This window comes from Patagioenas fasciata, chromosome 2, assembly GCF_037038585.1.
Source record: "Patagioenas fasciata isolate bPatFas1 chromosome 2, bPatFas1.hap1, whole genome shotgun sequence".
Classification (NCBI taxonomy): domain Eukaryota; kingdom Metazoa; phylum Chordata; class Aves; order Columbiformes; family Columbidae; genus Patagioenas; species Patagioenas fasciata.
The window spans coordinates 133,127,401-133,154,735 of record NC_092521.1 but is presented as its reverse complement, the minus strand read 5'-3'; the positions used below and the strand labels follow the sequence as shown (position 1 = coordinate 133,154,735).

Genomic DNA, 27,335 nt, shown 5'->3' with positions numbered 1-27,335 from the left:
CTTGGAAGTCATAAAAGCATGGGTTTAAAAAAAAAAAAAGTGCAGCAGTATCTGGTGTTTGAAATCTAACAGTATGCAACATGTTTATGACATGTATTAGGCTACAAAATCTGAGTTCATAGCCTGGGACAACAAAGCAGAACTCGGCTCTGGCATATGTAGTGGGAAATAGGAAGGCATGTCTTGTAGTGTAATGGATATTGCTGCTCCCGCAAGAGCTCGAGCTGCATAGAGCAGGTGGTTCAATGAAAGACATCAGCACTTTGCAAAAAATTTAAAATACAATTAAAAGAGCAATTAAAGAGCAGCTGGTTTAAATAAGAGTCAATTCAGATTGAGTTTTGCTGTAAGGACAACTCAATTCTGTTCTGCAGAATTATTTCTCAGAATTGAAAGGGTAAGAAAGTTTGGACAAAACAGGCAGAATAACTAAAACTGTCACAGTCACATAGAATTCAGTTTAAAAGGTACCAAAATCATGAAATCTAGATAAGGTATCACTTTCAAACTATTTTAAAAGTGGTCTGATTCCAAATTGGACAATCAAGTACCATGACACTTTCTGTCATCTTAAAACAGCTTTTCCCTAATTCAGAAAAACTTCCCTTTCCCTCACATTGAGTCAAATAACCACAGAAGCAACAAGAGAAAATGCTCAAGTATATAATGGAAAGAGGGAAACATACCAACATATACAACGACATACCAAGCCTACATGTTGGGGGGAAAAAAGAAAAAGTTTTATACATTAAATGAGATCAACAGAAATAAATGTTAAAAAGGGTCATGGTTAATTTCAAAATACACTTTAAAACTTTAAAGGGTAGAACTGTCTCCAGGAAGAACAGGAGTCACTTGCCAAGTAGGAAATCATGTCAGTACCAGCTATTCTTAATCATCATAGTCTCATGCAGTGGAGAAAATTTCCTCATTTTACCAAATGAACACCACTTCTTCCTTTCATACCTCAAAGTCTTCTCTCCTCCTGCCCTTCTCTAGAGCAAATATTATATAAAGCCAAATGGCAGATTCCGTATTTGAAAAAGTTTGTTGATTTTTTTTTCCTTTTTAACGTGAAGTAGAATTAGAAAGAGAAATCTTGCATTATGAATGACCAATGAGAAATTGAATCAACTCAGTCTATCCTGAACTAAATTTTGGGTTAATCTGCCAGCCTTGTGAGTTTGTATCTCAACCTTTAGACAACAAAGATACAAAAGGAAACTGGTGGCCCATGTGTAAAAGCCAATAATCCCATACAGAATGTTTTCCATGAAATGCACTTCCAAAATGCAACTAACTGGAACTTTCAACCACAGTATATCTGATCAAAAAAACAGTATGATGTAAAAGAGAGCAAAATAATCCCAGAATACCAGTATGTTGATTTACCTAGAACATGAAAAAGGGTTTTAAATGAGGAATTACATTTCCTGTACAGTGTTCACTTAGGATTAGAAGACGGTTTGGGAAACGTACTGAAAAAGGGGCACTGTAACTGCACAAAACCTTGCCATCTTTCCCTTCCGTGCAGCATGCTCCATGGGCCACGCTCCTCCCAGAGGAAAAGTAACCGGAGCTACTGCCATGGATTTCCATGGTGTGCTCAGGCGAGAGGGAAAATAAGGAGCAGGTCTCAGGCTGCTCTTTACTGTGACACAGTGTGAGACACAAGCAACCCTTCCATTCCTCCATGCTGGAGTATTCTGGCATCAGTCAATAACTGAACAGCCAAGGCTCTGTTCTTAAAGAAATGCTTTAAAAATTTGGGTTAATTTCTTAATTTTTTCAAGTTTTAGGTTATATAAGGTTGGTAAGCAAGATTTTTAAAGATACATACTGTGGTTGAAAACCTTCCAAAGTCCTGTATATTGGACTATTATCAGTTAAATTTCACTTTTAATTGAAAAAAAAAAAAATATTTCTCCACTCACTTGTGTGGACTACAAGAAAGCAGAAAATTAAGCAAAGACAAATTATCTTGTTTTGCAAAAGATTTAACTTAAACATAAAAAGGTTAAAACCTCATCTCCTAAGTATTTGAGCAGTGCAGCTGAAGGGCTACTTGTGCCCTATATAAAAGTGATTAAAAAAACAGTTAAATTTTAATTCAACTGTCTTTCCTAAACAGGTGTTATCATAGTGTCATAGAACATGAAACAAACCAGAATGCTTACATAAGCATACCATTTTGGCACATGCATATATACACACATTGTGCAAACCAAGATCAGTCATACCTGAAAAATGAACACGCTTACCTGTTAATGTAACTTAAAGCAACATAGGTTGGTTGCTGAAGTTCTTGTTTCTCTAATACACGTGGGTCTGTATCTGAAATAAAATATACATACACCAAATTGAGTTTTCTATATTTACACTGAAACACGTGGGACTGTACACTGCAAAGTAACATAAGCAAAGACAAGAGAGATAAAATAGCTCAACTCAAGTTTATCCATGTAGAGTATGCTTAGCACAGCACAATCTTTTGTTCATTCATTCATAAACACAGTATTGCATTACTTTGCACAAGAATTTGAAACATCAACAGTGATGTAATTTCCAACTGTCACACAAACTTTCACAATCCCCCTCATAAATATTAGTTTTCACTGCTTTCCATGATTTACAGTGTTAAAAGGATCAAGCTTTTTTCTTTCTTAATGTAGCTATTTCTAAATATGGTTGACACATTTTGAGATGTTTCAAGAGCGATTAGATGTCTTAAGCTGGGACTTGATACTTTTCTTCTGCATCTCTGAGTTTTGCTTTCTCCCTTCTCTACAGCTTATTTTCTGAAGCTCTCAATCAGAAAAGTCACACAAAAATGCACTTGAAGCAAAATGCTTGCCAAGCAGAGCATAGCCCACCAAAAGCCCTGAAGCAAACACAATCCAATTCCCTCGACTGCTAACTTTCCCACTCAAATGAAATAATATGTTCTCAATCACTGTTTTCATTGTCCTTTTCAGTTAAGTTTTGCTTTTATCTAACAAAGATGTAGTCTTGGTTTAAATTTCTGAAACCAAAACCAAGAAAGTATGTCCACAGCTTATGTATTATAGTTTTCTTATAGAAAAAAATAGGATTATTTTGAGGTTTCAAATACAGCCTTGCCCTACACCATAGAAATGCACCTTTAGGAGCTGAGCATAAACAGGCTTCAGAAGTTTGCAATGGAAAGCATGTATCATATGCCTGTGCAGATTACTACACAGCCATTAACAACATATTTCATGCATTACTTTAAAAGCAATTTTGGGTGCAACTTCTGAGTTTTAACTATAAAGAATACAAACTACTTTTACTAAATGGATCCTCACAGCACTGCTGCTTTCCATCTTTTATTTCTGAGAAATATCTACTTTGCATTGGGAGTGGGAGGGGAAGAGGGAAAAGGAACTTCAAGTAATACCCATATTTTGAATTATTGTCACTTCATCCTATAACATTAAGCACTGCTAATCTTAAAAAGTTTATTATCTTGATAGCCACATTTGTTTGACCCCATCAGTTACTTCTGGTAGTTTTTGTTTCGCTTTTAAAACATGATACAATTATTTAGAAATCAGTTTCTGCTGCCTTGCCTTAAGGAAGATTTTGAACTGAACTGAATGGGGATTGAGCTAGAGGTATGTGCAGTTGTCACACCACTGCTTGAAGCAGATAGTGTCTTTATTCAGTGAGCAGGGAATCTCCTGTCCCATCCCTTCAAAGCTCAGACTGATCATAATCTTTCTTTCTACATTTGCTCCTGCAGAGCTCAGGTTCCAGGATTTGCTAACATGCCATTATTGTTATGTCCCTAAAGAGATAAATACTTTGAGGAAGTTGAGAAGAAGGATAAAAGCACAAGTGCCAGTCCAAGCTGAAACCCTAAATCTGTCGTCCTTAAAAGGAGCAGATCTTGCCCGGTGCCTGGGGAAATTCTGCAGTAATTACCAGCACACCAGCTCCATATTAAGCTAACCAAAGACAGCGAAGCATCAGCTATCTTCTGTGTTATCTTTGTAATTCCCTTCTCTGAGGAAGCTGGGTTCATGCAACACACAAAGATCTTTTACTTGCCTTTGTTTCTACAAAACCCATAGTCATTTAGCAGGCCAAGCATTCAAGTGCTGTCATGGTGAGCTCCGTTAGATTTACACCTCGGTGGTGCACGCCCTGCCATGAAACTGTCTCGATCCAGAATGTCTGCAGAGCATTAATGCCAGACAGGACTATCTGAGAACTGCCTCAACCCAAGTTTAGACATCTGTGGCTAAATGACTGCGTTTTTGCTAATCCAGTTCTTAAATGGGATTAACTTCCACCTATAAACAACAGTTTCTGTGATTGAAGGAGACAAAATCGGGGCTGTTTTACATCAGAGTGCTGCACATATCTGTTGGAGAAGACAAGGGAAAGCTCTAATGGAGAGTTTACCACCCTTCTGCTGCCGAAGATGAAAATGCAAGGACAAACCCCAAAAGCCCTAAAGCTTTTGTAAGAGTGTGTTCTCAAAGCACATAGACATTCGCTTGCTGGCACCCACACAAAGCAGAGTCCCACCTCTCAGAAGATGCTGCCTGGCACACAAAGAATGCCCTGCACACAGTGTCTATTCAGTGTATCTGTCCCTTCCGCCTCCATTTATCAGACTTCACATGTCATATTTAAGTCAATTGTGTTGTATATCCCAGTTCCACCAAAAAAGAATCTAGGAGATGGTAAAGAAAATCTTGTATAAATTTAACATTCAAAATGCTTGACACATTTTTATTCCTCTTGCAACCAGCTGCTGGGTTGCCGGTCATGAAAATGTCACAATCACTTCTGCACTGTAGCAGGAACTATATGTGACACTGTTGGATATTTTTTCTCTTCCTCAGCCACAACAGCAGAAGATAAAAAGAAAGTACAGAAACTTGTACTGGGGCCACCACACAGCCCTCAGAGAAGAGGAGAAAAGAGCAGAGACCAGGTCAGCAGAGACCTCAGCCATGCGGCCCCAGTGCAGCCTCCAGGCCACACTGCACCCCCCTAAAACCCACACAGCCTGGCTGTCCAGGGCACATGGATGCTTTGCTCACCACCGCCAGCTTCTTCCTCACTGTCTTAAAATGCCACCAGTTCATTCCTTCCTGCCTCTTTTCCCTCTTCCTCATCCTCTGCCCAAACTTGGCCAGCGCCCTTCCTCTCTCCTGCCCCTTGTCAGCCCTGGTTCTTGCTACTCATCCCACCTCCCCTGCTGCTCTCTCCTGCCCACTCCTCTCCCCTCAAAATGTCCTGACACACAAACAATGTGGAGATGTGTATAATCACTTGTTCACTCTTCTACCGCAGGACTGAACATATACACAATTCTTTCCCTGTACTGACCTCTTCCCTGTGGGCCAACTCCTCCCCACCCCTTACTGTCTCTTACTTCTAGTTCAGACAGTCTTGACTTACTTTTTTCATGTCAGTTAGCACACTTGTGAGCACAGGGTGAATATACGTTAATGTTAACAACTACAAAAAGGCCACAACCATCCCAGGCTTGCTTGAAAAAAAATAAAATCATAAATAGCTTCTTTTTTTTTTTTTTTCTTTAAGAAAAGCAAACAGCTATAGGGAGATGAAGCAGCAGTATCCCTGATGCTGAACCTTCAAGCCTGGACTACCGCTGCTCTGCTTCTCTCACGCCTAAAGCACATTCATACAAACACCAGCATTGCTTTCTAACACCACACACCCTGCCCAAAGCCACAGTCTCCAAACACGTGTTATCCCACAGACCAGGGTGTTATGCATCAGCCAACACTCTCAACTATCTGAGCCAGGGATGAGGAGCGGAGGAGCCTAAAATCCGTTGTCAATCTCACAAAATGGCCCTGTATAATGTAAAATGTTTAGTCAATGTTTCTGCAAACATGCGTAGGCTGGCCAGTCAGCCAAAAGTAGCCTAAATAGTTTCCAAACAGACACCTACAATGGATTAAACACTCACAGATGACAAATCTCTCTCTTGAAAAGTATTTAAGCAGTACAACCCGGGACTGATCTGAGCTCCCTTTCTTGTAAGAAAAATACTCAGACAGCACACATACCAAAACTACTACAGATTTTGAAGGGACTGGTTGATGAGCATTACTTCAACTAGTTACAGTCGCTTCTTGAATTAACACGGCCTATCGAAGACTCGCTACTGTGTGTGTTTTGCTGTAACGCTTTATATCTGGTAGAACAAATTGCCACCCGCTGTACATCAGCTGCCTTCATTACTTATCTCTTCTCATAAACATTATGTTCCACTGATTTCATTGAATAGCAGGACAAGAGAAAGCACTATGTACTTTCTGTAAGGCTATAGGGAATTTTTAGCTATGTTGTTTTATTTTACTATGGTGTTAGATTTTAGAAAACCTCTTTTTTCTTTATCTTTAATGAAACACTATAAAAATAAATTTTTCATTTCATATAAACTATCCCAGGGTTTTGTTCCAGGTCCCTTCCCACCTCATTATTAAAAGACTGAAGTGTGGGTGCTAACACCCACAAGAGAGTTACTCAACTAATCATCTGTAGGACCTTCAATTTCTCACATCCTCACCATGTTTCATACTGGGCAACCAAACAAGTAGTATCAGCATATATTTAAGGCCAAGACCATAAATCCACTGCGTCATCTTTGAACTGCTCAGACGAAGCCAGGCGTTTTCTGTGGAGCGTGTTCTAACAAAACCTATCACTGATTTTTGAACCAACCTGTGATCACTAAATCACCTCACTCTATGCAGAAATAACTCAGAGCTTGAAAACACTGCAGAATCCTAACCTGGTGAAGTATTTTAAAAAGAGCAAATGATAAAAAAAGCATACGCAACCTGTGTAAGTACAGTCTTCAGTTATATAACTTTGTTCTACTTTGGTATTTCTGCACAAAAATACATACCACATCTTCGTTATTCTCTAACGGAGCAATAAGTTTTGCCCTACAAGATACAAGAAAGCTATCATAGGAAACTTCACTTAAGAACTTCATTTTCATAAAGGCCCTGAATTTAAATTATTGTGAAAAATCACTGTTCACTTTATAAAGGGCACACAGAGAACTGCTAACAAATTTCAATGGCATTATTTTACAACCACAAGTTCTCTTCTTACAGGGACTAGGGAATGTCATTACCACGAGCAATGTGGTAAAGATAGCCTCAGAAGAAAAAATAACACCTTAAAGGATGTAAAATTTAAATTCCTGTTCAACGTCTTGAATATGAAGTGGCCAGTGCTGCTTTTGCCCCACTGTGTCATCACTTAACAGGCAGAAGTTGAGGTCAGGACTGACAGGAGTCCAGGTACCTAACGGAGGACATATGAAAGGAAGTGACAGGATTGTCAAGATTTTTTGGTAGCTGTAACCCTCCAGATTACACTGATGTTGTAGATACTACATTTTGGGGGGCTAGGGGAGATGTCTATATCTTAAAAAGACCTAGGTTTGAAGAACATGTCATCTCTCAGCCACACCATTACTTAGGTCAAATGGTTGCAACAAAAGCAACAAGACACAACTCCCCTTGCCAACCCCAAGGGTGCTGTTTCTGTTTCTATTTAATCTCAGAAAGAGCAACAAAATGCCTCAAATGTTATTAAAATAATAGCCATGCAAAGGATTTTAAAAGCACTAAAACTCATATTTACAAGGACTGAGGACTTACAGTATGGTCTCTCTCCCAAGTCACTTGGAGACGTTTATGATAATCTCACCTTTTTGCGAAGATCAGGGCAAGATCACACCGAGGTGAACTGCCAATGCAGAGGACCTCAGACTCACAGCCGGCTTTCTTAGAACATCTGTACACACATTCCACTCGCCCACCACCAGATTTGCAGAGCGCCTGTCTTGTATTTCACTTGGCCTTGAAACCTGGCTGATATAAGTCAGCTCAGCTAATGAATTAAAACCTACACTTCCTTTGAAATGGGCTCGCTTCACTAATGACGCCAAGTCAAACATTTCTGTTGGCTTCCTCAAAAGCCCGCAATTGTTCTTACATGGATGTAGCTTAAAAAGCCAGAAACAGATAAATTCAATGTTACTGGAAACTGTTGCCTGTCCAAACCCTCCATTACAAGGAAGCCATTATGAATTTCACAGTTTCAATTCCAAATGCAGTGTTATTCAGGTCTTCTTATGAATTTAAAGATCACAGACAAGGATGATTTTAATCTTTAATACAAAAAAACCACTTTACTCATCTGCAAAAAGGAGAGGATGCCTTACAAAGACAGACATTAGATGATAAATACCACAATTCTGCAAGCGTTTTAAATCTACTTGCCTTCAGGAACGCCTTTAATATTTATGTATAAGTTTAATTTCTTTCCAAGATTACGGTGTTAAATGCCACAGAGATGGACTTAGGAAAATGTGTGAAACAAATTAGATACCAAACTCTTCCACATTTCCAGATTAAGCTCTCACTAAATAGATGACTAAGAAAGCTACATTCAGGCAAGAAAACACTGTACTTATTTCAACTTTCGCAGCTTCAGTGAACACTAGAGGCTTCAGGATTTATTTATTTTTTAGTACAAATTTCTCCCTGCTTGGTTGATCCCAGACTTGCAAACATTTCTCAATTAGCTGTGTAACAGTTTATAACAGTTTATTTCCCCCATTAAATTGCTCCTAAGTGCACAAAAAAAACGGAAAAAAAACAAAACCAAAACAAACAAAAAACACCCCCAAAACCCCAAGCCAAACAAGTGAAACCCCACAAAAAACCCTGAAAGACACAGGCCACATAAATACTACAAGGAGATTACAAAACTCCAGGCTTTTTGGCCGTCTGGGAGACAGCTGTATGAGGCTGACAGTGCCCCACTGACACTCTGCTGCTGCTCAGACCAGGCCTGTGAACTTTCCACTCAGCAACCAATTTATTGCAATTGCTGCTTTGCCACAGAAAGATAATGGAGTCCAAAGCCAAGATAAGGCGTCATAGGTCACAGCCCATAGTTTAAACTACTGTGGACCTCTCCTAAGGCCTGCAAGCATGTAAAAGTTAGCATTCATCTTTACAACTGCAAGTTACGTATTCTGCATGCAGGCAAGTGGTTAGCAAAAAGAAATATCAAACAGAAGGTTTATTAAAATGAAGGCTGGCTCAGGAAAAACGCTAACAAATCTACATTGGGAAGGTGCACACAGGCAGCTGGAAGACACTAAAAGCAGCATCTGCTGACTTAACACCCCGGGGTTAGCACACACAACCTCTTCACACAGGCCCCCCTCACAGGGAAGAGAGGCAGAATTCATGGAAGTTCCTAAAGAAAATGGGAATTTGTAAAAGCTGCCTCTTCATAGGAAACACACCCTGATCCCCAGGACACCACTCCAGCATTTTACCTTTGCTGAGTGTTGTGACCACAGAACCTGTAGGAAGTTGGCAGAGGACATCACTGCAAGAGGAACCATATAAGAAAGGGGGTCAGAAAAGTTCAAAAGCAGCCTGCTGAAAATTGAAGCACAAAAACCTCCAAGAACACCACAACAAACAGCATCCACTCACTGCTGCAAAGCAGCATATATGAAACTCTACCGTGTAAAACAAACTCTCTAAGACACAAGAACTCAGAGCTTTGTTGTACGAGAAAATGGTATCTTGCTGGGTGACAAAGTAATATATGGTATTTCAGATAACCTACACTGAAACAAACCTGTGCCTTGGTCTTAAAGCAAACAGAAGAGCAGAACATTTTTTATATAAGCAAATGGAAGAGTACAACATTTTTTTATATAACACTGTTACCGAGCAATCCTGTTTCATCCTTGCAAGCTGCCACTTTTTAATTCAGACTGTGAACTCTTAGAAGTAATAGCCATCCCTTACCTCCCATTGCCCAGTCAAACAGGGTTCTGATTACAGCTTCACATGTCCTAATTTAAAGCATAATTACGAAAAGGATTTCAGGATAAAATGGTAACTCAGCAACACAATATTTTCAGTTTAAATTTAAAAATCAAATAGCCAAGTAAATGTAAACACAAGGATTTGCAAATCTTCTGAAAAGTATCTTTAATTTAAAAAAAAAAAAAAATATATATATATAAAAAGATATATAACCATATGTAAGAAAAAGATACTTCAGATATAGACAACAGAAAAGAGAAAGAATCCATAGAGTCCAATCATGGACCCTGAGTCCTTAAAATGTGCTAATTTCTGCAATTAAGTTAATTATTGCACACTAGTAGGTGACCGCAATGCTCCTCAGTTGCTGAAAGCAACCTTTGGATCTGTCATGCTGTCTTCAAACAGGCAATTAAAGTGAAAAATGAGAGTGTGCATAACTTTGCAGTGCCATATATTCTATATAAATTACACAACACACAAATAAGAACAGGACAGAAGTTCTCAGCCCAAACACTTGATGAAAATATATTACTTTGCCACTCTTATGGTCCTTATTATAGACAATCTACTGCCTTAAGAATGAGTTTTCCCTTGCCAGAAAATAAAAGAACTTTCTGTTCCTCTATCCCCCCAAATAATTTGCATTAACCAAAGCTGGATAGTATCAAATGTGAGAGGATGACTGCGAGGAATTGGACAGATCCAAGCAACTGACCTAGCCCTTTGTTCCTCAGTGGGGAAACCTGGTTGGCTGGAACTTGCCTGAGGTTGCCCTACGAGTTACTTTCTTGCTTTACACAAATTTTTAGTACTCTAAACTACATGCCGAATTCACAAAATTCTTCATTTAAAAGATTAAAAAAAAAATTATATACTGTAAGCATTCTTAGTGGGAAGTTTTAGGTGATACGCAGCCTATGAGGAACAACATCCTGACTCCTCCTGGTCCTTACAAGGTGGGTGAGCTCTCTGCGCTCTCGCCGCTTTCCCAAACACCCTCACTCCGCCAACTGAGCATGACCACCCCCCTCTCTCAGCACAAAAATTTGAGCTGCGGCCTTTCCTGGTCCCATTAGAAGCGGTGTCAATTAGCGGTACAGCCCTGTCCACCTGGGCCTCCTGAAGCCTCCAGCACAGCTCAACAACAGGCACCCCCCCACTTCCTGTGGTTGCCTCTGGCAGAAGGGATGGCACCTGATGAACCCGTTTTTAAGCGCCTTCCCCTGTACCCCCTCCTCCAAAAACCCAACAAAACCTCCAGCAGCAACTACAAAGCAAGGAGTTGTGTAGGAGGGTATGACTGTAATTCATTAAGAGCATGTTCCTGTGCGCTGTGATGGCAGACATCCTCATCACATCCTCCATAGCTCATGTCAGAATATAAAAAGGCAAATGTTGTAAATCAGATACTTAATTTCTATTCAAACGGAACATAATTGCGGGTAAGTAGCTGCAGAGCTACAAATGTCAAAAAGGCGTCTCATGATGTTTCAGATGCAGTGAACTGCAAGAACACTCCGTGTGCTGTGATGCTTTTCCACTTATTATGTTAATTAGTTTTTATTTGAAACCTACAATTGCTGCTGCAACCAAATGCAATAATTAATGGTTACTTTTAATAGGTAAAATATTCATTAATCAAATCAGCAGGAGATCAGCAGAGTGCTGGAAAGGTCCCTTAAGGAAGGAAAAAATAAAGTGCTACTATGTTATTTTATTTTACTTTTTAAATTGTAAAATGTATTCAATTTTTAAGCATTTGAAATGTTAACATCTTGCTTGCAACTTCTAAGTGCAAATATACTTAATGAAGCTTAAAATAGAGAAAAATTAGAATTCCATTTTCATGGAATTTCTGAACAGTTAATTCAAGTCAAATAATCCCAAGAGGTGCCACTGGAAAGTGTTAAAATGAAAGGTCCATTCGCACTTAACAGTCAAGCACACAGGACATAACATATATTATTAGTAATCTCTAAAATGGTCCAATATGAATAATGAAATGAGTATTTTTATTTCTCACCGCACTGCGACGCTTCCTTTGTCTGAGAGTCTTAAAAATTCATCTACCATGGAAAGGCACTCACCTTTAATTCACTGGAACTGGGGAAGGTCCCCAAAACTAATCAGAAGAAGTCCAAAATTTAGGGATATTATTCTGTACTGAAACAATGACAGAACCAGCTTTGTGGCACAGCCCCCAAACACACACACACACACACACACACACACACACACACACACACACACACACACACACACAGCAGCATGATGGTTTTTTAAATCCCTTTTGTGGGCCCCGACGACACTCGGTGCCCCCTGCATGAATGGTAACACCACAGAGATGCTGGCAGAGCGCACGATCTTCCAGCTGTTCAGTCAAAGAAAAAAAACTCTCCGTTTCCAAAATTCACACATTTCTCCACTCTCTAAGGTCATATGCATCGTTACCCATCACATCTGGAAGTCGACAAAAAAGAAAAATGAGGAGCGTTCATCTTGCGTTCAGCATTTTGCCAAAATTACAAGGAAATAACTTTCAGAGTTGGCAAGGGATTGATTGAGGGTTGAGTTTAGTGGGTTTCTATGAGAACCCAGGCCAGCCTGGGCAAATCCATTGGGAGGTTTGGCTTTCTTTGGGCAAAAACTGCTTAACTAGTAGCAAAAGAGCCATCGTTACATAAACCGCAAGTCTGTGCTTTTTCAAATAAAGCATGTGAGGTCACTACATACTTAAATCCATATTCTAGGATAAACAGTTTTGCATAAAGCAAACAGTTATTTCAAAACCGCTAGTTTTCCTATTAAAAAAAATTGAAAATTTATAGGTTTGTGTTTTGCCTTTTTATTATTATTATTATTATTACTCAAATACTCAAACCCTTGTTCTCATCCAGTTTTAATAATGAAAACCTGGCTAAACATTCCAAAATAAATAAAACCTAGTATTACTTTAAATAAAAGTTCAAAATATATATCTTGACAGTTCTGATGCTTGAGGGTTTTATTTCCCAAAGTCGTAATGATCTCCAGGAGTTAAAATAATATGATTATCCCAACTCCATGGCCAGCTAAACCACAAGTGAACTTCAGTGACACATATTTCATCTGCAATGTCAGAAGATCTCCATTTCAGACCATGAACATAGCACTAAATTTTCAAGTGTCATTGAAAACAGGTCACTTCTAATTTTGGCTGGAAACACTAAAATGAATCACTACAGGCAACACAGTTAGTATTTCACAAATCAAATGTCTTGCATCTTTATTAGGAATCAAAAAAGGAAAGCTTTTTACTGTAAGTTATTTACTGTGTCTTTACTCCCCTGCAAACAGTAGTAATGGGGATCTTTTGGCTTATTTTTTGAGGGTTGTATTAGAAGGAAACAATACATATTTTTCTTGTGAGTCACCAAAATTGCTATAAGAAGCTTATCTTATGGGCTACTACTTTGCACAGTTTTGTAGGAGACAGACTAAGCAATTTCTTGTAAGGGAGAAGGAAACGGCATCATTACTTCACATGACTCAAGAGAAGCCCCCTCCAGAAGATGACAACCATGGTTGGCGGAGCAAGGATGAGAACTGACTGTGTAAGAATTCCAGGTGCTCAGATAACCTTTATTTCCTGAGACATATTTTCCAAAATTCATTTGGACATATAGTGTCTTACACAATTACATTTTATCGGAAACAATTTCACCATGAGTGTGTCTTATCCCAGACCATGAATGACTCCACATTTGTCACCAGTGCTGCTGCGCATGAAACACTGAGCAACAAGCCCACCCCACAGGGAACAAGAAACACAGGCACAAATCATTCATCAGTACATTTCTTGCAGGGGGTGGGTTTCTGTCTCTCTCCGAGTAAGACATCAGCACTGAAGATATCTGGTTCACATTTGTAGACTACTGTGAGGCAAAAAAAATCTACTTATCTGCAAACAGGCAACTATTTTTATTTAGGTTTATTACATCTCTTCTGTAGCACCTTTTAGAAGTCTAACATATAATCACTGGGATGACAAGGACTGGTATGGAACAAACTCTGCAAGTGCTGTTAAACATAAGCCTTGAGCAACAAGAATATTTTGTTTGCCCTTAAGTACTAAAACAGAGCAGATCCTCTGCACTTCTGTACTTTTGATACCTGCTCTTGAAAGAGGATTTCAAATTACCCTGAGAACTAGTAAGATGAAATAGATTATTTCATGCACTAAAGTTACAGCCCGGGTTCTAGCACCTCCAGTCACTGGAAGCCAAGTGTGGTCAGTGGTTTGGTGGCCTCCACTGAATGACATTTGACTACCTCTGTCCAATTCCTAGAGGACAAGAGTTGGCAGAGCGAGGAAGAGGTGAAGATTGACTGAAAACGGACCTTGAAATTTGCTGTCTCAGCGCAACAGTCTGAACTGATACAACCCCAAGATAAAACCAAGGTCTCACCTTCACCCAACCACTCATAAAGCGAGGCTTGTGGAGGGATGAGAGGAGATGTTTTCTGTCCCAGGGGAACACTGTGTCAGTTTCCTTTGGTGAGAAAACTTCAAATTTTCAGCACAGCCAAATGATTTTTTCCTCATCATCAGGCTCAGAACAGATTTCCACAGGCTGACTCACCCTGCTGTGCCACCCTCACACCAGAGCTGCCACTCACGGAGAGAAAGCTGCTTTTAACAGTAAGTTAAGACTAAGAAGAGTAAGAAGATTAAAGAGAAATGAGACATGCCGCTCTGGTGTGAAAGGACACACCACAGGGACGGGCTGTGAAAGCGACAAGGATTGGTTTGCGCTGGATTCACCACAGTCTTTGTGAACTCCCACAGGCAGAGCGTGGCGCAGACCGAAGGGTCGCTGGTCACCCATTCCCAGTGGCAGCAGCAGTGTTTCCCCTGTCATTTTTGGCCACTCTACACCAGTGGTGGTGGCAAGGATGGTAGGGAGGTCCCACATTTAATAACAATACCAATATATAAATGAATCTGTTCCTGTCAGGGGAATACTACTTAAAAACAAAGTGCATCACTTCCCTTTCAGCTATTTCTTTCCAGTCATTTCTTCAAAACAGAAAAGTATTGAGATAGTTTTTCTACTTCAAATAGCTCTGATGTAGAGAAAACCCAAATCAAATTGAATTAAGCTAAGCCTCAACGTCTTTGAAAGACAAAACTACAAAACCCAAGGCGGGGAGGAATGAATGATCTCTTTAAAATAGAAAAGAAATCCTAAAATGTTGGCATTAAGTAGACATTTAAGGAAATCAGTTACCTTAAAAGTCAAAGTTGTTTTAAGGCCAAGGCATGTTCTCACACATTCTATTTTCACTTTATTATCCCAATCAAAAACGTGCAGTATTCAATAAACAAAAAAGAATTTCCCAGTTAGAACACAAAGGGAATACAGTAAGTTACCAGTTCCTTTAAAATTCTAATACTCTCCTTGCCTGCACGTATAATTTTAATATGTAATTTTATTGTGTTCAGTTCTGGGCCCCTCAGTTCAAGAAGGACAGGGAACTGCTGGAGAGAGTCCAGCGCAGGGCAACGAAGATGATTAAGGGAGTGGAGCATCTCCTGTATGAGGAAAGGCTGAGGGAGCTGGGGCTCTTTAGCTTGGAGAAGAGGAGACTGAGGGGTGACCTTATTAATATTTACAACTATATAAAGGGTGAGTGTCACGAGGATGGAGCCAGGCTCTTCTCGGTGACAACCAACGGTAGGACAAAGGGTAATAGGTTCAAATTGGAACACAAGAGGTTCCACTTAAATTTGAGAAGAAACTTCTTCTCAGTGAGGGTGAGAGAGCACTGGAACAGGCTGCCCAGGGGAGTTGTGGAGTCTCCTTCTCTGGAGACATTCAAAACCCACCTGGACACCTTCCTGTGTAACCTCATCTAGGTGTTCCTGCTCCGGCAGGGGGATTGGACTGGATGATCTCTTGAGATCCCTTCCAATCCCTACCATTCTGTGATTCTGTAATTACTAATCAAATAGTCACACGAAAGAATACAAAGTTTACTCCAGTACCCCCCTCCCCCCCATTATTTACAGTTAACAGGACGACTATTCACTAAAAAAGCTCTGAAAACATTACATTCAGTTCTTCGGCTTCTACAGTTTTGCCTGATATTAATGTAAGCTGAAGTGTCTGTACTTCCTTAATGTTTCATTTAACAGAAAGCAACAGAAGGGCACTGCACTTTCGGTAGGTGAAAAGTGGTGCTCCAGGTCCATGCAAGTCAAGCTCAGGAAGGCTTTTCAGCAGAGAAAGTTCATTTTCTGCTCAGAAACACCTAAGAGGATCACGCAATCTAATAACTGCACTGATATGTCAAAAATCTGTTTAATTAAGTTATGGTAAGATAGAAGACACAAAAGATACAAAAGAGAAAATTTCCTACAAACAGTAAAATTTCTCTTTGCACTGAATTACATATGGAGAAAATATGTTTGCTCATTTTTGCACGTGAGCTTGCTATGTTGTGTATTTGTGATGTCTTGTAAGAATGCAGACAAGCAATGCCTCACTCCTGGCTCAGTACAACTTCAAAAGGTAGCACTGCTGTTTCAAAACTGTTCTATTTACTGTATTTATAAGTCTGCAGCCATTTGTAAAACATTATTCAGAATCACCAAAACATCAGTTATTTTGCTCTTCTTATGTATTAAAAGTAAACAGAATCAAGAAGAACTTGGAAACAGGTAAAGGGGAAAGGAGAACATCAGAGACATTGAAAACCTCAAGCAAGGCCTTCTCAAGTCATGAGACATAAATATTTACTGTATATATACACTTTTCCTTATATCTTAAAGAAAATATGCACGTTCCTCTAAACAATGCAGCTGCAAATTTTACATTTAATTGCCACAAAAAAATGACTTCTTAAAGTGATGATTTAGTACCATCTAAACTCTACTATTGTTACTACTAAACAACAATTAACTTTTAGAAGTTGATAGTATTCATTATTATAGCAATAAATCTTAGTATTATTCTTATTTTGTACTGTTCCTCCTCTGATCAACAGCTGATTATGAAATAAAAAGGACAGCACACATTTATCAAACTTATTTAAGGGATATCATAAAGTGGAGACACTTGGTAGATAAAGATTCTGATGCCAAATTTAAGGACAATTTAAACTCTGATGAATTTGGCTCGATGCTGTTACTTACTCTGTTGGAGTTACTGTTAAACACAATTTTTAAAAAATCCCTAAAGAGCAGTGAATAATTTGTCCCAAAAGGACTACCAGTCTATAGAAAGACACTTTCAACTTTAAAAATTTTAGTTCTTTCTCAAAACATATTTCAATAATCATCTTACAAATGTAATTGCACATAACATTGTGAAAAAAACCACCTTTCCAAGTATGTTAGTATATACAAAAGCAGATGGCATCCCACTCATAGCCACTTTCTCTCTTCTCAAGAAACAGCTTGAAAGGTTTAGCCAAACATTTCCATGGAACACTTGTTTAAAAAGGCATAGCCTATGAAAAGGGTACTTGTTCAGAGGAAGAGCTTATTTGGTTTGCTGCTTCTAAACAAAGAAAAGAATCCAACTGGGAAAAAAAAATCTTCCTCCAGGTTCAACAGACACCTGTGTATCAGCATCAGGACAATACAACTGCATTCCTGCCTGGGTTAGTTCGCCATAGTTAGCTACAGTTGCTTTGAACTCTCTTTGTGTACAGGACTAACATGGGGCAAATAAGTGTGGTGGTTGGATTATAAGAGAAATTAAGACCACGAGCAAGAATACTCCCCTTCCCCAACAAATTTTCCCTGCTCCTTCCCACAAGCCTTTTCTGTTCCCTACTCCCGTTTCTCCTAAGGCTAAGTGAAATATCTTCCTCTGCATTCAGTTCAGATTTTAGCACCTTTTAACATTCATTTCTTAATGCAGTATCAGTGTGCTCACCTCTTGCTCTAAAGAGTGGTATTGATTTGCAGTGAGAAGCAGAGAAATGCCTAGTAATTCCTCTGTAATTTATTCTAGCTCTAAAGCTTTTCACTACAGTCAGAAGACTACCTAATAGCCCAGTCAAAATGAAGACAAATGTCTTCTGTGACAGAAGACTGTGGGAATGGTGGCATGAATTAAAGAATATGGAAATAAACACCTTAAACAAACCACCTCAGTGGGAGACTGACATTGTCTGTCTGCCAAAGAACTGCAGACAAGATGCTTAGAAAAGCCTCGTAACAAAAAAAAAAAAAGCTGCGTATTTTTCAAGGGTTCCTGTGTCAGCACCACCCCTGAACCCAGAAACATTAATAAATTGTCTTTCGCTTTTTTTCTGAGGAGAAGGGGGTTGAAATCAAAACAAACAAACAAAAGTATCTAAAGAAGATCACATTTACTGCTAGTTGAAATCTGTCCATGCCAAGTACTAACGTAAAATACTGGGGCTGAAGGTTTCTTGGTTTTGTTTTTAAAGGGATAATGGAGTCCTACAATTTGGCTTCAGATGCTCCTTCCCACAAGCTCTCCACTGCACCAACTCAGAAGACAAGCTTCCCAATTTGATGAGGTAATTAGCCTTGCTTACATATTTACTTAATTAGATCTACCTTTTTCCTCCTTTACATACTTGGAAAACACTTTACTAAATTTAGCAACAATGAAATGTACCAGACTGACAGCTGTCAAAAAAATGTATTGCCTTGGTAAGCAGAATTGCAATGTGAGCAGTCAAAACGTAAGTTCTTCTATTGTTGTATCACTGGGGTAAACACTTTTCAGCTTCCAAGTCTGCAGGCATGTACTCACATTTCATTCCAATACAGGATGAGACCCAAATACTGCAACAACCTGCCGCAATCTGACTTTAACAGAAAGAAACCTGGCGGAGTGGGCTGTGGAAGGAAGGCCCAGGAACGTACAATACGCTCTATCATCCCTCAGCCTAAATCATCAGTGAACTAGGACAGAGGAGGATGACAGGCAGACTGCACTACAGTCATGATGCAGCCTGAGGTAGCGTCTGCTGGAAAGACAATAGTCTGTTCTCCATGTCTCTGCAGTAAATGGCCTTCCCGCTGCAGCAACCAGCTAAGATTATAAATCAGCACGTTTTGCAATATTAAAAGCCACTCCAGCTGCAAAGGAACCAAGATCATAAATTCTTTTCAGTGCACCTTTGAACCGCATCAGGCAGTAGCGATGCTTTCCTGAGGAATGATAGACAGCTGTAAAATAGCTGCCTCAGGTTTGGTTTCTATTACAGAAGATTGAAAAGACCTGTATGAACTATTTAATTAACAGATCAAGCCAGTAAGATCCATGAGGAAAACATTCATAAAAGGTTTTAACTCTGTTGCTGAAAAAGATTACATTTTGTATTCTACATGATGTTTTTAAATTTGATTTAAGACAAAAACATCTCCAGGTCTCATCTCCCCATTGCTATTAATGCACTTCAAGTTAATAGTGGGGATACAGCTTGAGGTATTTGTCAAAAGGATCAGTGGGCTAACTAGAGGCTTGGGGAATCCACAGACTACCTCTTCCTCACACAGGCATCTAAAAGGTCATTGCTAATCTGTTTCTTTTCTCATATGAAGTCAAATGGCTCTTAATCTGCAGCTGATCACTTCATTTACCAAAAAGTAAAGTAGATTACTTTTTCTACAACTCAACAGAAGCTGTAGTTCCCCTCATGTGTTACTTGCACAAGCTGCATCTCCATTGTAAAGGAGACATAGTTATTTAAGAGCAGGTTTGGAATGGAAAGGCAAAAGGAACATTGTTGTATCTGCCATGACCATTAAAGGATCCTTGAATTCTCAGGATAACGATGATCAATAGCTGTAATTATTGCTCAGTGGTTTCTCTGAGACTTGGACTTTGAATGTGAGAAGAGCATGTTATAAAATCTCAATGGATGCCATCAGCATAAGAACCACAATTACTTAAGTCCAGTTATGCTTGACGTGAGCCAAGAAGGGAGCCTGCTAGCCAGCACATTGTCTGGAACACTGGACATGGAGACAGTAACAAGCTATGCCACGTATCTCTAAGACAGGACCCCTAAGTAGTGAAACAGATGTGAGAGTTTCATGGACAGTCTTGAACAGATCAGGAGATTATAAGTTATATCACTGTCTACTTCTTACACCAAGTCCAGACATAGTTCTGGTCTCCAGTGTAAGCAAGACATTCTAGACCGGGGTGTCAAACTCATTTTCACTGGGGGCCACATCAGCCTCACGGTTGCCTTCAAAGGGCCAAATGTAATTTTAGGACTGTATAAATGTAACTACTTCTACAATGAAAATGAGTTTGACACCTCTGTTCTAGGCCTTGTTTTCTGTCCAGGTATAAAGATATTCATATAACAAGAAGCAGCTTCATTCCTCCAGGTTTAAAGGAAAGATGAAAAAGAATTGTCATGAGGCAACTGGAAAACACTGCACAAGAAATATCGTTTTAGCCCACCATCACTAATCGTAAAGCTTATCTTAAAGACAATGATTAAGTTTATTTTGGTTCAAAACTGGAATAACAGAGTGAATGTTCTGTGCTGGCTAGGATCAAAGTCTACAAGCTCCATTTGCAGCTCAGCCACAGACTGCTTCAAAGTCCTGACAAACTCATTTCTTTTTGCTCAACTCACCTTCTGTTTGCTGTGGATAAAATAAAATGAGATTCCTTATGCTGCATTATATTTGCTGGCACAACAGAGTATCTACAGACAGTGAGATGTGAGTGCAATTGCACTTAAAAATCTTGCCATAAACACACTTCATAGTTCCAACAAAAACAAAATGCCATTTGCCTACATTATTACCAGTAGTATTCAGACAGTCATACTTTACAGTGTACCACTGTAAATAAAGACACAAAGAACTCAAGCTGTAAGGTACAATGCTGAGGAGAAAATGCAAGATATTGTATCTCGTTAATGTATGTAACACTAACCACTGCCTGTCCCCAAGCATTCAGTGATCTCAAGTGCTTGGAGCCAGGAAAAGAGTGTTTGGGGTGGCTGGGGAAGATGACACCCAAAACCACCACTACCACCTTGAAAAATCAAAAAGAAGTTCTCAATTTGAGTTCACTGTCATGTTCCTGGCAAAATGTCCACTGAAGCACTGCAGAGAATTTTATAGGCCTAGAGGAGGCACTGAAGAAATACAAACAAATCAATGAATACCAACAGTGAGAGATAAACAGTTTCAAATGCTTCATACGAGAATCACTTTGCAGCCAAATTCACTGCCAAGATGAAGACTTGGAAGACTCCTGTCAGGCTATTTCCAATTACAGTGCTTTATGAAAACACAGTACGCCTTGATGAGAAAAACCAGTGTATATATGGGCTCATCATCCTTGAGCAGAAAGCACCAAGGTAAGTACTAGTTATGGATATGTGTGCATAAGTAATGGATGTTACTGCACATAACCTTCAGTTTTCATTTATTTTGCATTGGAGTTTGCGGGGGTGTGTGCAGAAATTTATGTTTTATGTTATAAGCTTTTGTCTGCCACAAAATCCTGAAGTGTTCTTACACTGTGTGACTGAGAAAATACCTTCAAAATACCTTCAAGCAATGAGTTTAATGGAAAACCAGAGTTTCTAGCATCTGATGCTGTACTGGGAAAAAAATCCCAACCATCATTGATGACCCCACAGTTACTACAAGAGGCACACACAAGCTAGAAATACAATAATATTCTATATGTTTTCTTTTGTATGCGCAAAAGATAGGAGGAAACATTCTAAAGACCAGAAGAATCAACTGTCAGACAAAACTCCAAGTCAGTTTTGCTATTGATACGCTGTAATATAAGATACACATCTGAAACCAGCTGTGTCATTTTGTTGAGTTTTTTTGTTTTGTTTGGTTTGGGGTTTTTTAGATTTTAATATCAGTAAGAAAACTCACAGTTACTATTAAGATACAGCCTGTGTTACAGCCCCTTTTCTGAGATGGGTAAATCCAACAGTTCTGGAAAAAGCTGGTTTATGTGTTTAGTATTTTTAAACGAAAAGCACAACTTACTTTGTCATATTTAGGTATTAAATATACATAGACACCCCAGCTTGCCAAATTTGGAAATCAGTCAAGTCAAAAATCAGATTCCTATATTTTTATCCCAGTGAAGCCAACTTTGCAAGTTTGACTTATGAAGACTGTGTATAGTTTGGAAACTATGGGCCTACAAACCTCAAAGATCAGGATTTGAAAAGCACGACATTAAACTGAAACCTTGGCCTGTTTCCTTGGATCTCCATTCTCCTTTAAACCCAAGCTTGGAAAACTTTTCTTCCTCTCCTTCACTCCTCACCTGTCAGCAGTCTGTAAAGGTAATTTGTGTAAGCACATGTGCATGTTTTGGTCAAAGGACAACACATAAACAGTAAGAAAGCCTTCAGTTCTCTCTCCAGTACTTGGCACCCAAGAGGCTCCAGCGGCCTACAAGCAGAGTTGCGAGGAAATCACCTTTCAGCCTCTTCAACAAACAGCCCTTGACAACTCAAATTTTTAGAAACTTTTGCTTCTTTACAACCTCTAACAATATCTACTACATTAAAACAACAAACACTTTTCAGAGACCTGCGACCTGGTCAAATTCTAAGAGTTTTGATTTTAAAATGTCCTCTTTGCCGTCTCAGATTCTAAAACGTGTTCCAAAACAGAGATACAGACCATCCAAAAAAATGGGTGTCCTTTCTTTAACACATTTTCTCCTAATTTTCTTTAAAAATCACATGAAACTTTTAATTAAAAATTACAAAGAAAGGTTGTATCCAAAAGCAGACATGGAACACAGAAACATCAGTACAAATGGTTTAGATGTGGCAAGGATACAATTAAAAACATTTTTGAAATGGAAAATGCAAGTTCGTTGAGAGGTCTTAGCACAATTTCTTCACAGATCTTAGGTGGCTTGGTATTTTGAAAGTTATCTGTTGAACAGGTATAGAACAAGGAACAATCATAAACAAATAGTCTGCTGACAAAAAAAGAGGATCTTGGCAACGTGAACACAGGAGGAGATACTATCTAGCAGAACCTTTCTTTCTTATGTTCTCCTAAGTATTTCTTCAACCCCTCTCCTTTACTTTGAAACAAGAGTGGAGAGAATAACCTGCCAAATAACTTTGCACCTTATCTATTTAATAGAAGCCAATCTCTAGGAAGGGGAAACTAAACCCTTCCTGGTTCAGAGTTTCCCAGCTTAGTTTGTGCCAGACACCGGCACCATCGCCATTTACTTCTTGTTCTGTTTTTTTCAAATTTCCTTTATCTATTTGACTGCTCCCTGAGTTTGTTTTTTGCAAGATCAATCATTTCAGCTACCGACCTACTCACAATCTAAAATATTCTTTGAAGTACAGAGATGGCAAAGGGAGTCAGTTCAGACCAAAAGGACAGCAAGGTTTCAGACGTCCATATTTTCTCATTTATCTAATGTTTATTTTGCCATCACAATCAGCTGCAGTACTACTTCTGCAATTCCAGGATCACTGAACTTCTAATACAAGTCCTGCTATTTTTAAACCTTTCAATGAGATCCCCAAATAATTTGCCACAGACAGAATTTACCACCATTCACCTACATACGGGATGGATGACTGAAAGTAACAAAATAAAACGTGGGAAAAAAATAAAAATCAGACTTATACAGAAGTAGTATTTCAAATAGGATTTTCAGCTGCATGAAGAGATTTAGTTAGGAAGTAGATTATGGCTTTAATTCCAAAAGTATGGCACACTCTTCAGGAAAGTACTTAACTTCAATACACTACATTGAAGGCAGCCACTCAGAAGTAGCAAAAAAAGATATGTATTTTTTTTTTAAATCATTGCTGAAATTAAAAAAACAATGCTTTTAACAGTTAGTTTAGTTGCATATTTTAACAGTTTATTTATTTGTAAATTCTGACCACATACACAAAAAGACTAGAAAACCAACCAACAAAAAAAACCTGAAAATGCATACGCTCCTAAAACCATCTCGAGTGCATGAAAAAATTTTAAGCTAGAAATGTCAGCCTACTGAGACAAACAGGACTCCTGAAAACACCAGTTCCAAAAGACAGGTGCATCTTCTAGGTGGAGGTAAATCCTTGAAGTCTCATCATGGTGAATAACCCTGAAGCTGTTCTCCCATGTTCTCAGCAATATCGTGCCATACAGAACTTCTGACTCGGTATGATAAGCAGCAGCTTTTCTTCCCCCTCTCCCAGCCACATCTCACAACTGCTTTTGGGAGGACTCCCAGTTTCAGGAACTCGTACATGCAGTGTGATTGCTGCAGTCTTGCTATGCCTGGAACGTCATGGACCTGACAAGCTACTGGCATTTGGCTCCGAGCACAAGCAGAAAATACTGCTGTATGTGAGAAGTGCTATAAGTCTTACATATTTTACCCCTTCTAATGTGTTTTCTCTTTGTCTCTCTTTCTCCCCTCTCCAGCCTGCTTGTTGCAGCTACACAGCAATTTTTTAGCTTCAGAGGAAAAACCAATATTCAGGCCTGTATTTGACAAGCCAAATGAACAGGTACTGTCAGCAAAAGACAAGCCAGACATTTGAACTCGCCAATGCTGCCAGGACAGAGAGCAGCTCGCCTGTTCAAAGAAGCAGCCAGTCTTTGGAGACCTCAGAGACAAACCAGACAAAATGCTGGACAGGAACAAAAGGTACAGTAACAGTGTGGAAATGCTGGAGCCTAGGATAAGAACACAAATGGGGGAAAAAGGCTTTCTGAATGTAATAATCTTGCAAAGCCAGATTTAAGTCATAAAAGTAAGTAATTTGAAGCTGAGCATAAGATTCTATCCTTCATTTCTCGTGACTTCTGGAAATCACAGAGTGCACCACACTAACTCAAAACTGCAGAACAAATTACGGAAAAACTGTACTTTGATACTTTCTCCATCACGAGTTTGGACAGAGTGTAACTATGCAAATTCAATTTACAGCACGCTATATACAGTGAGAAATTTCTGCATGTCACATGGAAAACTGTTTCCATCCTTGATGCCATTACCTTCCTAGGATGAGAATAAGCAATTCCATTCAAAAACAAAATTAGCTCAGAAAATAAAAGATACAAGAAAGGGACAGGTATTTACAAAAATATTTTCCAGGTATGTTAGACAGTTCTTAAGATGGATTTGTTTTATGTACTCTAGCCTCTGGAATAACCTTAGAAGAAATGGTTTGATCCTGCAACTGTTCTTCACACAACTTAATCTTACTTCCTTTGAGGAGTAACGTACACGGTAACAGAGTAAACAATGGAGGCCCTGAGATCAAGTAACTCAGATGCCAAAGTGAAAATACTATCAGAACTGAGTCTAACTAGCTACAAATACTATTAAAGCCATTTGTTTTTAGAATTCTTGTGATGCATTACATTCATCTTTTGGGCTGTGAAGCCATGATGACAGCACGGGCAGTAGAACACAGAAAATGGAATTAGAGAGTGCTCTTATCAGATGCTCCCACTCTCTGAAATAACCACTGCGGCAGTGGCAGACAGACACAGACTGTCCTGTGAAATCAGGCACCGCCCTCTAAACTGCAAGTCAGGCAGCACCACAGCACATCCGTGACAATGTAGTGAAAGTTCAACTCTTGAAACAGCTGCCACAGTGGCAAATAGGTAGACTGCACTGGGCCACAGCTACAGAAACAGAGCAGAGTTTTTACTTTTCAAAATATTACTGCTGTCATGCAAAAGGACTCTGGGGTCAGACCTCTCCAGTGAAGCAGTCAAAAATGGAAGCAATTAATTTGTCATTACTGAGTTTATCAGCCAGGATAAAATGAAGCATGCAGGAACTGCACCCTACAAAGCCTCAGATAAATGGTAATTTGCTCAGTGAAAAAGTTCATGAGGCAAAAACAAGACCTCTGATACATAATACATTGTGGCTAAGAGAGGACAAGGGTGGCAGTGCCTCTGAGAACAAGCTTCCTTCTGAGTCACAATTCATTCAAAGTTTCAACTAAGATGAAAGTTAAATTTTTTATGTCTGGTTACATTTGTGCTGAGTGATTGCACAGCGAAAGGTGATGCAGATGAGAACTAGCAAGAAAATGAGAACATGTCATTATTAAGGAGCAGGAAACCAGTAGCCCAAAAAAAATAATGTCAAGGAAATGATCATCAGGGACAACAGCAGGATAATACAAGCACTGAGATATACGAGTATACCCATAAATCTTGTGAGCTCATCAGCTCTCATGACCTTGATTTTTGCACAAAGTGTTAAGTTTTATCCCACTTTCATACTTCCCATTAATTTTTCAACAGAACCACTCCTGTGGCTCACGATAGCATGCTGCAGCAGCCTGAAGTCCTGCCGCGGTCTTACACCCTTCACTAAAGGATTATGACACCTTTCACTACAGCATTTTCGAGTTGAAATGTTTTGTCTTAAGGCTATCAGCAGAGAACTGCAGGGTTTCATGAATCATTGCGAAGATGGAAATACCTGCTGTCAACAATCAGACTGCAATTGTTTCACATAAAACCAGAGGACAGATGTATCTGGAGCGGTCCCGCTTTGCATTGCTTTACCGGTGGCTCAGAAAACAAGCAGCTGTGGAAGTGACAAGACCACACACCCTTGGTGAATAAAGTGTTTTCACTGTGATTGCTTATGTTCTTTTCAGAAAGGTTCATTACTGGAATTTTCACTATTAGGGGCACTGATCTGATTTCCAGCAGACATCTTGCTATGCACATCCTGCTCCACATCCACATGGCACAGGTCTGAATTCCACACAGGCAAAAAATGCCACATAAACACCACCTCATTTCAGCTTGTTTGTTTTCTTTATGAACATACTGCAAATGTGTACATTCTCTGCACCAGACATTGTTTGGGAGACTGGGGAGCGCCAAAGCAGTGGCAACTCCTCAGAGACCACCAGCAAAGATGTCTTCATGGTGCCAGCGTGTTTTAGATGTGTTAAACATGATGCCTGGACAGTATTTTAGAAGCAGGACCAAGATAAGTACATCAAGATAGGGAGACAGCAATGAGGTATTTCAATGATTTTTATTACCTTTAAAATAACATGCAAACTTGACAGTGCTAAGAATCAATACAAACCCAAGTAATACAAAGTGTTTTCAACTACAGAAGTAGATGGGAAGCGCCCGAAAAAGTGGACTTCAAGTTCTTCATTAGATCAGCAATAAAATCTGGTTGTGATGTTCTGGTAACATAAGCACTTGGCTGCTTTGTTAATCAGCTTTTGAAACCTGGAGTTTAACACTTTGGAGTAAAAACTTGTTTTAATGAGCACAGCAAAATGAGATGAAGATTGTTTAAGTGATTAGCCATTTTTCTTTGTTATATTTCAAAAGGCACATCTCTGATACAGACCTGGAATATGTCCCAAAGGTAACTTCTTTAGGAAAACATAATGTTTCAAAGAATAAGCGACAAAATTCTGCCTTGTGTTAATAGA

The 27,335-nt window shown here is 39.2% G+C and overlaps 1 protein-coding gene across 1 annotated transcript in view; it reads right to left on the bottom strand.

Moving 5' to 3' along the window:
- Positions 1 to 27,335, bottom strand: part of JAZF1 (JAZF zinc finger 1) — a 191,327-nt gene that overhangs the window by 86,156 nt on the left and 77,836 nt on the right. Inside the window, exon 2 of the mRNA XM_065831413.2 lies at positions 2,262 to 2,334. Coding sequence (XP_065687485.1) covers positions 2,262 to 2,334 — 73 coding nt within the window. The remainder of the gene's footprint in view (positions 1 to 2,261; positions 2,335 to 27,335) is intronic.